The sequence below is a fragment of the Sarcophilus harrisii genome, chromosome 6 (assembly GCF_902635505.1).
Source record: "Sarcophilus harrisii chromosome 6, mSarHar1.11, whole genome shotgun sequence".
NCBI lineage: Eukaryota > Metazoa > Chordata > Mammalia > Dasyuromorphia > Dasyuridae > Sarcophilus > Sarcophilus harrisii.
Genome location: NC_045431.1, coordinates 25386547 through 25400252, shown reverse-complemented (window position 1 = coordinate 25400252; position 13706 = coordinate 25386547). Strand labels below are relative to the sequence as shown.

Below are 13706 nucleotides of genomic sequence, written 5' to 3'. Positions count from 1 at the left end.
AAAAGCACAAGATTTCTTTTATTGTCATGATTTCCTTTTTTTTTTCCTTCCTGTGTGTGCTGTCTTCTAGTCCCATGCTTTTTTTTTTTTTTTTTTTACTGAGGCAATTGGGGTTGAGTGACTTGCCCATTTTGCTATCTAGCTGCCCTTCCCATGCTTTAAAAAAAAAATTCAGTTCTGAATTCTTTCCTTCTGCCCATTGAGAAATAAGCAATATAATGTCCATTATCTATGAAGTTATATATTCACATCAGTCATGTTAGAGAAGAATAATAGAGGAAGTGAGAGAAAATTTGCTTTCCCCTCCAGTGAAAATTCACCACTTCTCTCTCTGGAGGTGCCAGAAAGTTCAGTGTGTTTAAAATAGCATTCACTAACCTACCAGTTCACTCCACTGGCTCATTCCCTCACTCCTCTCTGTCCCACCCTCCCATCCATCTCCACTATACATATAGACCCTTCAATGAGCAAGAAAGTAGAGTGAGGGGCTCCTGCAAATTAGTTTTTTCCTAAGAATACATCCTGCAGAGCATTTCAGGCACTCCAATGTAAACAGGTGCATTGTCCAGTCCTGTTCTAAGGGAATACAAATGGTTCAGAAGCTATTATCTCATGAGCCCAGAAATCATATAGAATGATAACAATAATAACAACAACAAAAGCTAGATTGGCTCCTAAACATTTCCCTTTACTCATCCATTTCTCTTTTATCGTTAGCAAACTTGTCCTATATTTCTAACCCTGTACTTTAGGAAGTCTGAAATCTATCCTCTAGAACCTATTCGATCACTGAGTTACAACAAGCTATGGTGTTCTATATTAGAGAACATTATATGCTTTTCTTGTTCTGCCTAATTATGTGCCGGACTCCCCTTAATGACCTCAGTGACTATTAAAATGCAGCACTGGTTGCTGTTTCCTCCCACACTAATTTCTATGTGCCCTATATTTCATTCCCCAACACACAAAGATTTTCTGTAGCTTCAAGGGGACTTTGAGTTGCTTGTTACCCAAGATATTACATTTTTTTTCTATTTGTCCCTTCCAAGCTAACTCTCTCTTTTTCATTCTCAGAATATCTACTGCTCACCATACCTATCCTAAATATCCTAGTGTTGTTAATACTTCCACCATTTATTTCCCTTCCATGTTTTTCTTCATTAACCTCTTTCCCATCCTTCTCCCTCTTTATTTCTTCTTACTCCTATTGATAACTTCATGGCTTTTTGGCATTAGGGCAAAAAGAAAATCTGATGGTTGCACAGGCCACCAGCGATCAAAAAGTGTCAAATCATCCAATAAAATCATGTTGCTTGTAATCTTTGTCTTGAGCTCTTAACTGAGTTCATGGTTTCTGGGGGTTCAGGGGTCACTTCTCTGCTGTCACAAATGTTTGGGGAGACTTGAGGTGTAGAATTGTTTCAAGAGCCTGCTTTCCAAAAGGCTGGATGCCAAAAGTTTTTGTCTCTATATCATTTCATCAACCTGCCTAAGTTATTTTGAATTATTATCTGATTCTATCCCTACATATGGCTGTAACCCATGCTGCCCCCATCAAACGTGAACCTGATGGTAGTTTGCTGAGGAGCCAAGGGGTTACTGATCACAATGGAGGGATAATCCACAGGGCAAGCCAACTGAATATAGCAACTATTGTTTTCATCTCAGAATACCTGGATTTTCAAGAGAGCTTCAGATCTATTCCAGGAAGAAATCACAAAAAGAAGAGTCACCTAGATTGTCTTTGAAATATATTTCGTGTCTGAACCCTCTACAATAGACCTTTCTTGTCCTCCCTCTATTTTTGGACTATATTCATCGTTGAGCACCAAACTTTTGTTGAATTGAATCTGGCACTATCTGACTCCTGAAAAGTTTGGGAATGTTGAGAAAAGGATTTTGTTTTGGTGACACTTTCTTATTGCTAATCTGATATGCCAGTGAAACAAATTTTCCCTTAGGATTTATGAAAAAAAAATATATGGGTAGATTGCTCTTTCTCGGGAATGACAAATTTTGTCGATGGGGAATTTCTTGAGTTTTCAAATTATGGCACATTACTTGTTGAGAGGATGCAAATTAGTGCATAGATAGGATCATAAAATCACAGAGGTAGATTGGAAGGAATCCCTCTATTATCTGGATCCTGGTCTGGATTACTCTGGTAATTATGTTGAATGTTCTTCTTTGCCTTTATTTTCTTGTCTCTATGTGATAAACTCCCCAAAGAGTGAAATTCCTTATAGTCAGAAGCTGTTTTCACCTTTTTTTATTTTAGTGCCTAACTTGCACTTAATGAATATTTATCGAATTAAATTACATTGTTACTGAAAAAAGTTTAATTGTGAGGCAAATATAATAATAATAATAAGGGAAGGAATGTTAGAATCACTCTCTATATGAAGATTTTTAGTGTATCAGTGATAAGAGACTTTTTTTCCTGACTAAAACCATATAGACAAATGGATATCTTGTTTTAAATTTTTAGACTCAGAATTTTTTTAAAATTATGACCACCATATTTAATTTAAAGCAATTCATTTATCTGCGCACCTCTCTCATTCTGTTTCTTATGTCTCTGTTTGTCTGTTCTTCTCTATTACAACTGTTCCACTGTCTCTGTCTTTCTATATCTCTATATATTTAATTGATTGGCAGTTTTCCCTTGTCTCTGGCTTTCTCATTCTGTCTCTGTCTCTCTCATTCTGTCTCTGTCTCTGTCTTTCTCTGCCTCTCTGTCTCTCTGAATCTCTGTATGTCTGTCTTTGTCTCTATCTCTCTTTGTCTGTCTCTTTTCTCTCTCTTTTTCTGTCTCTCACTGTTTTTTCTCTTTCATACACACACATATGATATGCACACATACACATGTCTCTCTCTCTTTCTGTGTCATCTTTTAGAGAATAATTATTGATATGAATGATTGCTTCCATTTTCCAGAGTGTTACAGCTCTACTTCAGAACCATTCTTCAGGGTTCCCAGGATCATATTTCACAAATATATGTGACAAAAGCACAAAGTTTCATTCATCATTTATACTCAGCATTTCTATTTCTAAATAGTTTATTCGAAAAACACTCCATGATCAACTTCTGACAATCCACTACTGGTTGCATCCTAGTTTATTAAAACTGCCATCATTAAAAGCAGCTGGGACAATTTTTAAAAGGCCACTGAAAGTTCAATGTTTCTGCATAATGCAACAGTCATCACGGGCAGCTTTCATCTCTTTATTCAGGAGTTAAGCTATCTGAAAAAAATGAGCATATTAGAACTCCATGAAAATAAGAATCACTAATTCAGCTTCTCCCTAATTCAGCTTTGCCACAGGTCGTATCAGCTATTATCCTCCCTTCTCAAATCTAATAACTGAATATGATAAAACTGCATAAGACACAGCCTCTATGACAAGCATTAGTTTTCCCATATCCAGCACCAAAAAATAATTCCACCTCAGCGTCCTTCAGTGGAGCTGAAGTCTAGTTTTTTTGAGGCAAAGAGGCCATCTTGTGGTGGTAGATGAGCATGTGCAAGAACTTCTAAAAGATTTTTTCCAAGTTACATTCTTTAGTCGTTAATTTAACAAACATTTATTAAGTGACTGCTATGTTCACTACACGATAATTAAGGTGATCAGGGTGTAAATGTTCCTAGTGATCTGTAAATATCCTAAATTTAGATAAAATCTTGGTAATAAGGTTGATAATTTAGGCTATAATCTGTTCCTTTTCCTGCCATATGTTATATTTGAGTCTCTGCCTTTTAAAGACTTTTGCTTAATTGAATTCTAGACAAATTATCAAAGAGCAATAAAGTGATCAGATGGCTGTAAGGGACATATAAGTATTGCTCTTGTTTGATGGTTGGATATCAGGTTAAATGTGGTCTAAAAGACTACATATAAGCTAGGACAAATCTAAAAGGCCATGTCATTATAAGAGCAAGAAAAGTTGGGGCTGCCATATATCTGCTTTCCAGTTGGAGTAGAGACCAATCTTGGGAAATCATATTATTAAGGGAGAAAAATCATAAAATTGAAGACTACAAATAAACACCATGGGATCAAGAATTTCTTCTTATGACATTACTGACAAGGGGACATCCACCCTTTATTAAAACTCCTCTGTGAGATACAACCCTAAACTTCAAAATCATCCCTTTCAATTTTTTGGACAAATCTTATTGTTCAAAAGTTTTTTTTTTCTCCTCTTGACAGCAAACCTAAATCAGCCTCTCTTAAAAAAAAAAAAAAAAATGCTTTTTATGTCTGCCCTTTAAAGGCAAAGTCAACTCCTCTTTCCACATGATAGCTCATCAGATATTTGGAAAGTTCTGTCTTGCCTCCTCCCCCCACAAAAAATCCCCTGCCAACGTTTCTGGTTTTTAGATTAAACATCCCCAGTTCCTCTAAATGATTTTCATATAGCTCAGTCTCCCATCTTTACACTCTCCTAGTGATATTTTTCTAAACACACTCTAGCTTTTGAGGTTTATAGCATAAGAACATGGTCTTCTGGGTGTATCCTCATAGGGGGATAAAATGGCTTTGCATGTAATTTAATTACATAGCATGCAATTTTCATTTTAAAGTGTGGCTTATTAGACAGTATTATGCAATAAATGCCAAATCAAGTAATAACAACTTAGTGTCTTAACAGAAATGTACAGAAAACAAGAATTCACTTACAAAATGTATATACATTATAACACTACTACATCAACACTGATTCTGTTAAGAAAATAGCCAAATCTGAAATATTTTACTCTATTTATAATCCTTATTGAATATTGTACCTTACTAGGATAGAATAACAGGACCACAGTTTTAGGTTTTAATTGAATCATCTGATACATCTTTTTAATCTTAAAATTTGATCAGTTCAGTTTAAAGAAAAGGACAAACTGAATTATAATGAATGTAATATCTCTTATTCAGTTAAGAATTTATGAAAATTTATATGAAGATAAATGTTGCTGCCAGTTTCACCAAATAAGGCAAACTGAGGAAGAAGCAGGAAAAACAGCCTTTGTCTTCTAAGTAGTTCAATTTAGTTTGATTTTTATTGTATCTGATGATCTGATCTGCTTTATTCCAAGATTAAATCACCAGTATTTTCTTAAAGGCTCTCATCAGCCTAGATTGAACATGATTCAAGAGAAGAACAAGAAGGGACTAAAAAATGTCTCCAATCTGATTGGCATGAAAAGTACAGGTAGTCATTATATAGCCCATCAAAAGATGCAACATTTTGCTTTAGTAAATTTTTTTCTGTATTTTTTTTTATTCTATGATGCAGCAGAAAAAAGCTCATAGAGATAGGGAATGTATTGAAAAAAGATTCCAAATCTTTCATAGAGCTAACAAGTGCTTTAAAAACCATCATTGTCAAGATTTCTTGCCTTGATCTATAATTAAAAGATCAAGTTTTATATATATATAATTATAATATGTTATATATATTGACTATATATATATTGACTATAATTAATAGTCAAGTTTTAATAAAGGGAAACTTATTCCCTTCATTATATATTTATTATATATATTATAATATATAATTAATTGGTATAATATATTTATATATATATTTAATATATTATATTATATATCATTTTATATATATAGTATTATTTATATATATATATATATATATAATTAACTGGTGCTTTTTTATGCTTAACAAAAAGGCAGAAGCTCATTTGTCAGAAACCTATTCAAGGATCACAATTAAAAAAAAAGGTTTTGTGAGAAGTTTTGAGAAAGATTTATTTCTCAATCATGTCAACATGCTCCCATAATGGCAAAGGATATGCAGCAATCTCCTTAAAATTCCACTTCTCCACATCAAAATGATATCATTATGGCCTTTCTTGTGCAACCTAAGATTATGTCTTTATTAAATGGGAAGGGAAAAGTTTCAATAATTGTCTACAACAATGATGAGCATGGAGACCATAATGTCCATTGAGGTGTGATACTTTGACAATGACCAGCTGAATATTTTGTGTGTGTCCAAGACTGTGCTCAGTGGTTTTTCACCAGCTAAATAAGGCTATTGTCATTCCTAAAATCCCCTGTAGATCACTTATAACTGTGTGTTTTGAGGGCATGTCTGCTTTGTCTGAATTAATGGAGGAGTTCAAGTAAAATGTAAGGAAACAATAAAATACTCTCTGATTGAACTTGAACCAGGTGGATATTTACACTTCAGGTAGACAAAGCAAAGCTTTGATTTTTTTTTGTTTGCTTTATTCAAACTTTTTATATCTTCCCAAAAGAGAGCTTCATAGAACCTGCAGGAAGTAAGGTAGAAAAGTTCACCTGAGGTAAGATGCCATTGGAAGACTTTGATACAAGAACAGTATAAATGTGCAGTTATAAAGTGGTGGCTGCTAGCCCACAAGAGGACTTTATCATTCTATAAGTACATAAGAGATTACCACAACTTCTTGCTGACACTAAAAACGTCAGAGATTTGAACCAAATTCATTCATATTCCTCTCCCCACTTCAAGTGATACCTCCCATTCCCCAGATGGTAGTAAAAGAAAGACCCTTCAAGCTACAAATCTCAACTTGCTTCAATGGCACAGAAGAAGTAGTTTGTATAATTTGGCTATGACAGGAAGTGGATACTTGGAATGACAGTGTGAAAATATGTAGAAATAATATATCAATGCCCCCAGTTAATAAAGAAAACATACCCACTTATTATATATTTGAATATAATTATTACTATGATGCAAAAAAAGAAACAGGAAAATATAATTTCATTTTACCTCCCCTAGATTCAATAGTGATCACCCTTGACCATGCAGTTAAAAAAAAAAGAGATTTGTAAGGTTATGATCACAATGGGAAAATTGCTGGGCTTAAACATTTCAAGGATGCTGTGGGAATCATATTTAACAACTAATTTAAAGTGCCCTTGAATGAAATGGAGACTGAAGTTCAGTTGCATTGAAATTATGATTGATAGATCTAATTTATCTATCTATTTATTCTTGAAGGTAGCACTATGAGCATCACAAAAGAGTTGCTCAATTTATTAAGGGAATTGGATCAGATATTCATTTTCCAAAACTTTTATGAAATATGTTCATTACTTTCTAATCTTACCTCCTACAAGTTGTTCATGTGAAAAAGTTTTTTTTTTTTTCCCCCAAAAGGAACTTGTATGAAAAGCAAAGTAAAATGTCTCAACAATTCCTTGACTCACTCATTATTTTGTACCTTGCACAAGACTTGGCTTTCTCATTTAATTATAATTATGTGGCTGATTGATTTAAATCAAAACAATATTTCATCTGGAATAGAAAAAAAAGTAATCCTTAATTCTTTTTTTGTTAACTTGGATTGCCATATTGTCATATGAAAGTTAAATTTCATATTTAAGTTAAATAAAAATTCATGACAGTGTTCTGTAGTTACCACTGTAGTGTCAGGAGTATTTTGTATCTCACAAACTTTTCTTAAATTTAAATTTGTCTTTTTTCAGTGAAGTTTGATTTTAATTCATTTAGAAGCATAAATAAAATAACATCCCCTAGGACTGAATATTCCATAAGTGGGTTTTTTTTTTTTAGAATAATAGTGATTACCAAAGTCCATACCCCGATGAAATACCCTACTCATGCCTTTCTCTATATCTTTTCTGAGTTTAACATAGGACTCTAGTTGTTGCCTGGCAAGAGCATAATATAACAGGACTATTACTTTCCATATTAGAAGAAAACTCATATGGTGGAAAGAATGTTGGACTTGAAAACATGAAGGATCTGAGTTAGTTTTTTACTGACTCTTACTAGTTGTATAGCATGGAAAAGTCACTTAACATTTCTCTGACTCAGTTTTTCCATCTTTAAAATAGAGATAATGCCTGTAGTATTCAATGAATAAGGTTTCGGTAAAGTTGAATAATAATTATTATTATAAAGTTGAATAAAGTATTTAAAACACTGCGTAAATCTTATGATACAATAATAATGTTAACTCTCATTATCGTTAGACACTCTGCCTCTCTTATTACAGCCTATTATTGTATTGGTTTTGTTTTTTGTTTTGTTTTGTTTTTTGCCCTCCCCTTTGTTTGATTGGTGTTTTATATGGAACTTGAAGACCATTAAAAACCCCAGGTCTTTTTTATAATCTGTTTTACAATCTGTTATCTGGCCATACCTCTCCATTTTAGATTTGTGGAATTTTTTTTTTTTAAACTCAAGTTAAAACTCGATATTTATGTCCATTAAATCTTATTGTTTTGTACCTGACAATTTTATTGGCTGTGAACTTTCCTTCAATGTTTTAGCCATCTCTCCTAGCTTTGTGACATCTTAAATTTAACAAGAATATCTTTTAACCTTTCAAGGCTTTATTCAAGCTATCGCTAAAAATGTTGAACTGTGTAGAGTCCCAAACATATTCCCAGGTAGCTCCACTGGAGACCTCCTTCTAGGTTTACATCTGTTCATTTATATTTGTAAATCTCCTGAAATGTATCTCTCTCTCTCTTATCTTCATAGAATATTTTATCAAATTCTTTGCTGAATCTAAGTACGATACATATATGTATGTACATATACACACATCTACATACATTTTCACATACATATTCATACTTACATATACACACATAAATTCCATACAGATGATTTCCCCAAGATACTAATCTGATCTCTTGGGAATAAGGTCATCCTAGAATATACCATTCTTGAATAAGCCATGAAGATGTTTATGATGGCTAGATAGCTGCTTATTACTAAACTTTAATCTATACATTCCAGAATTGTAATCTGTTACTCATTTAATCCTTCCTTTTGTTCTAATGGTCTATAGTAAACTCTTGACTATAGAATCATTTCTGTTTTTCTTTCCATTCATTTTATTTATATGCTTTCTATCACGTTTTTCCCTTGAGTTCCTCTATTGCCTCTTTTGTGAAATCCTGTTCTAAAACTGTATTTCACCATTTCTTAATTATTGTGTTTTATTAGAAGAAGATGCGCCATTTCAGGTCATTATTCTGGTCATTAATCACTCAGCCCTGATCCCTTAAGTCCCAATGATATCTTTGATCTGCAGTTCACACCATTTACTTGTATTTGTCTCTTTATAGATAGACTTCTACCTCATTGGTTTTCGTGTTCATTCTCTTCTTGAATTATGGTCTCCCTTAAATTACCAGTCCTCTCAACTCATCCTATCTACTCTTCTCCATAATACCTGGCTTGGAAGATTTATGTGAGCAATCTTTTTCTTCCCCTTCCCTTTCCAATTTAAAGCTTTCTTAATTTAGTTCTCTCTACCCCTAGAACTCATACATTAAAAGTATCTCCTGCCCCTTTGACTCCTCCCTGTGATTGGCTGGCTACTCCCAGAATCCCTTTGTTCTTCCCTGGGTTCTCTATCATATCCCTATACCAGATATCTTTATTCTCCTCCCCCCTCCTTTTCTACTTCCTTTTTGATGTTTCCTTCTCGAATCTAATCCTCCAGATTAGGGACTATTGTTCTCTCTGCTTGTATTTGCATTCTCACCACTTAGTACAGTGCCGGAATCATCATAAATGCTTCCCAAATGTTTGTTGACTTACAAACCACCAGAATCACCTCCCTGATACCTCTTCCAGAAGGAAGGACAAACAACATTATATGTTTCCACATGGATCACCAGAAATAGGTAGTTGTCAAGACTAAACAAGACTTGAGAGACTCTCCATAATATCCAGGAAAACAACAAATTTTGTTGTTGTTGTTGATGTCAACTAGACTTGAAGCCATATCAATAACCTACAATGGGATCCCAATACCACTACTTACCTCTGAGAATGGCTAGATGCCCTTTCACCAACTTACCCTTACACAGTAACACTTACAAATCCTTATCTTCCTTCTCTGGACTACCAAAAGGTGCTTCTCAAAGAGATTAGCCACAAATTTACTTTCCACTGGAAGATATCATACTTACAAATTAACTACAAATGTTAAATGGCCCGGGTTCTTCTCTTCCTTAGCTGGATCTCATTATTCTACCCTCTCATCTTCATCTGTCTTTGAGATAAATTTTATCTGTGTAGTCATACAAAACAGAACTCCGTGTTCTTCTACATCATTTCTGTGACTACATTTTGTATGTAACAATGTGTCTCTTCAATTTGTTCCTTTCATTAACATAAGTACTATTGAAAAACATTTTATCTGGTATCATTTGTTTCCATAGGATACATCACTCTTAGGATATTTATGGTTTCCTAGAACTATTGATCTTCTTTTTGGAGCTGAATTTAACTCATTTGTCTTTTTTTTTTTTTTTGAATTATGATTTCATTAGTATCATAAAATTCCTTCACCAATCCAAAACTGGTATCTGGTCTCTGAGCAACTTGCTATCATAGAAAATTGTTGAGAAGCAACAATTTTGACTAGCAACACACCTAAAAATGAGTATTTCCTCTTTTTTTTCCAGAAAAACATAAAAAATCATTAGAACACATTAGTTCTTTAAATCTAAAAAGAAAAAGCTCAGTTCACAAAATGGTCCTTGAATATAGTCACATATACAACAAAAGGAACACATGTGTTTAGAAATTAAACATTTATTTCTTATCATTTATTTACTCAACAAACATTTATGTAGAATATCCATGGGTATAGAGTTAATTACAAAGTTTATAAAAGATAAGATCGCTTTGCCTTCAAAAAATGTCACTAATGTAGACTGATGGGACTCAGGGATTGTCTAAATTAGCGATTATTTTAAAGAAACTGCAAATATGTACTTTTTTTCCCCCTGAGGCAGTTGGGGTTAAATGACTTGCCTAGGGTCACATAGCTAGAAAGTGTTAAGTGTCTGAGGTCAGATTTGAACTCAGGTCTTCCTGATTTGGGGGCTGGGGCTATCCACTCAACCACCTAGCTGTCCTCAAAAATGTACTTTTCGAAGTATTTAGTACTTGAAAGTTAGATGGTGCATTGTATAGAACACTGAGCCTAATCAGGAAAACTTGAATTCAAAGAAGATAGTAACTTTGTGGGTCTGACAAGTTATGTCACTTCTATTTGTCTCAGTTTCTTCAGGGATAAAATGAAAATAGCAATAGCACCTTCTTCCCAGTGTTGTTAAATGGATCAAATGAGAAAATATTCATTAAAAAATCCAACAAAATATTCATAAAAAACATAGTGTTTGGTACTTTGTAATTATGTAAATGCTTATTCCCATCCCTCGAACAAAATATTTCAAAGTAGCTTTTCTATGTAGAAAGTAATGAACCTCCTTTAATGAAGAGATGAGATTTATTGTCCTTAATGACATATATTTAGGAATAATATAGTATCCTATGATACTGATACAAGGAACTCCCAAATAAGAAAATTGTCTCTACCCATGTAAATCGACATCTCTACAATTTATAATCTTGAGAACTTCCTAAATCTCTAAAAAGTTTAGTGTGACTTGCCTGGGGTCACACAACCAGTATGTACCAGGTCTTCCTGGTTCTGAGAGCAGTTCTATCCACTATTCCATGCTTATCTCATGAATACTACATAAGGAATAATAAATCATTTAGTGTCAAAATACTTTAGAGGCTGATTTGCTTAAATGGCTTTAAAGGCTCTTAGAATCCTTCAGGTGTCATTCATTTTGTTGCAAGCCTATTTTACATAGATAATGAAAAAGTGAGCTTGAGATCAGCCTAACTCTAATTGAATATCAATTCTAAATGTCTAGATTTATACACGTATTTACAAATATCAAAAATTGGTTTTTTCCTGTGTTTATAACTATCAAAAATTGGGTTTGGGGTCACTTCTTGTTCTTTAAATATTGGTATCAAGAACATAGAATCTAGAGGGTATAATATATATAATTCTTAGCTGCGTCTATGTGTCTTATGGAAGTTGGAGTGGATTTGGATCTCAGGGCTGACCAATTTCATTCACATGATGGGACTAAACAGTGAGTCATATGTCAATGTGACATTTACGTTTCAGTACTAGGGAAACAACAAAGATCATCAAAATATAAATGGGGAGCACTGGCTAAAGTGTGAAGTTGGGCATACCAGAGGGAATTAAGTTGACAGAAAATGAACTGCTGAACCATGAAGACATGCTCAAATCTATGGATTTCCTTTTATTGTTAATTAGCCCTTCTGTCTGTTTGTCATAATTGATTTTAATAGCCCATCTATCAAATAAATTAACTCCGGACTGTATCCCATGGAAGCTGGTAATATAATTTTGACAGAAAGTCTCTCCAAGATTTACATGAACATTTTCCCTAAGGGAAAAGAAATAGAAAAGCAAGCTTTTACTGCTCTGTATCTGACCCCAACTGAAACTCTGAGAATATCTTATTCTCCCACTTATATTTAAGCTCCTCTGAAAGATCGCTCCTGCCAGTCTTTCGAAGATGACGAGATAGAAGTCGTTGTTTATCCACGGATGTTGGGAGAGTTTTCTTCCAGAAGGAAAGAAACTCATAGATCTGTTCAGTTACATTATCAGGATTCTTCAGTTTGACAAGCTGGATGGTGCTCCGCCGCAGAGGGAGGGATGCAGCAAGGGATGCTGCGTTTTCTTCAGACAGTTCCTCAGCCAACCAGTACAGCAAGTTCTCCCAAAGGGCTTCTGAGAGACCGACATTTAACACTCATTATAGTTATCAGAGCTCAGACTGATAACTTGTTCCTAAGTGACATGTATATCTGATTTTCCATGTCTCTTCAATGAAAATGCAGGCTTGGGCTTCAGAGCCTGGCGAGGATTTAATGCAACCCAGAAGACAGCGGCCTGTAATATTTCAGCAGCTGCTCCAGAATGCCTGATTCACTGGAACTGCCACGTTTCATCTGTTACTGGTAGCAAATATTAAGGGAGCTTTGATTCTTTAAAAAAAAATCCTCTGCCCAAGATGGATTTTACTTATGCACTAGCCATACCATAGCTCCCAGGGAGCAAATTTTCTCCCAACCTGATGTTAAAGGTGACAGAGATTGCAGGTTTAACAGCAAAACTGAGGGCCAGGGACTGAGCTGAATGATCAGATTTTATCTTTTGATATTGATTCAGGATTAACCCACAGAGAAATTCTGCTACCTCTTAGTACCATATACATATATATATATACATATGGCAATATATATATATATATATATATAGTCATATGTATGAGAAACAATTTATACATTGAGGATACATTAAAACCTGAGTTTTTATATAGAAAAATGCTTATCTATCTGTTTATGACTTGACTTGAAATCATTTATATCTAATTATATATGATGTTTGGAGGGGCAAATTGTTGAAATGTATCCACTTCTGGACATGGGGTCAAGAAGACATATTACTGGGATTGGAAACCTGTAAAAATCTGGGTTCCAAACTCCCTCTTCAACTTGCTGTGTGATACTGTGTGACAAGTCACATGATTATATGTATCTCACAATTTGTTTTAATGAGGGAGGCTTCAGACCAATAATTTTCCACATTGACAAAGCCTTCAATACTATGGATAGACTCTATGGCCTCTGTACCACTGTTCCAGGTACCTCCCTTTTTTAAAACAACTGCTGAGAAGGTCATCTTCTAAGAAAATTAGAAATATATAAATGGCAATAAAGAGGCAACATTGTACAGTGGTGGAGAGCTAGCCATGGGCTAGCATAGCAAGACCTGGATTCATCTTGCCTTTGATGTGCACTAA

At 34.2% G+C, this 13706-nt stretch overlaps 1 protein-coding gene across 1 annotated transcript in view; it reads right to left on the bottom strand.

Moving 5' to 3' along the window:
- Positions 1–10600: 10600 nt before the first annotated feature.
- The window catches only part of DTHD1 (death domain containing 1), a 64742-nt gene continuing 61636 nt past the window's right edge, over positions 10601–13706 (bottom strand). Inside the window, exon 10 of the mRNA XM_012552294.2 lies at positions 10601–12631. Coding sequence (XP_012407748.2) covers positions 12312–12631 — 320 coding nt within the window. The 3' untranslated portion in view covers positions 10601–12311. The remainder of the gene's footprint in view (positions 12632–13706) is intronic.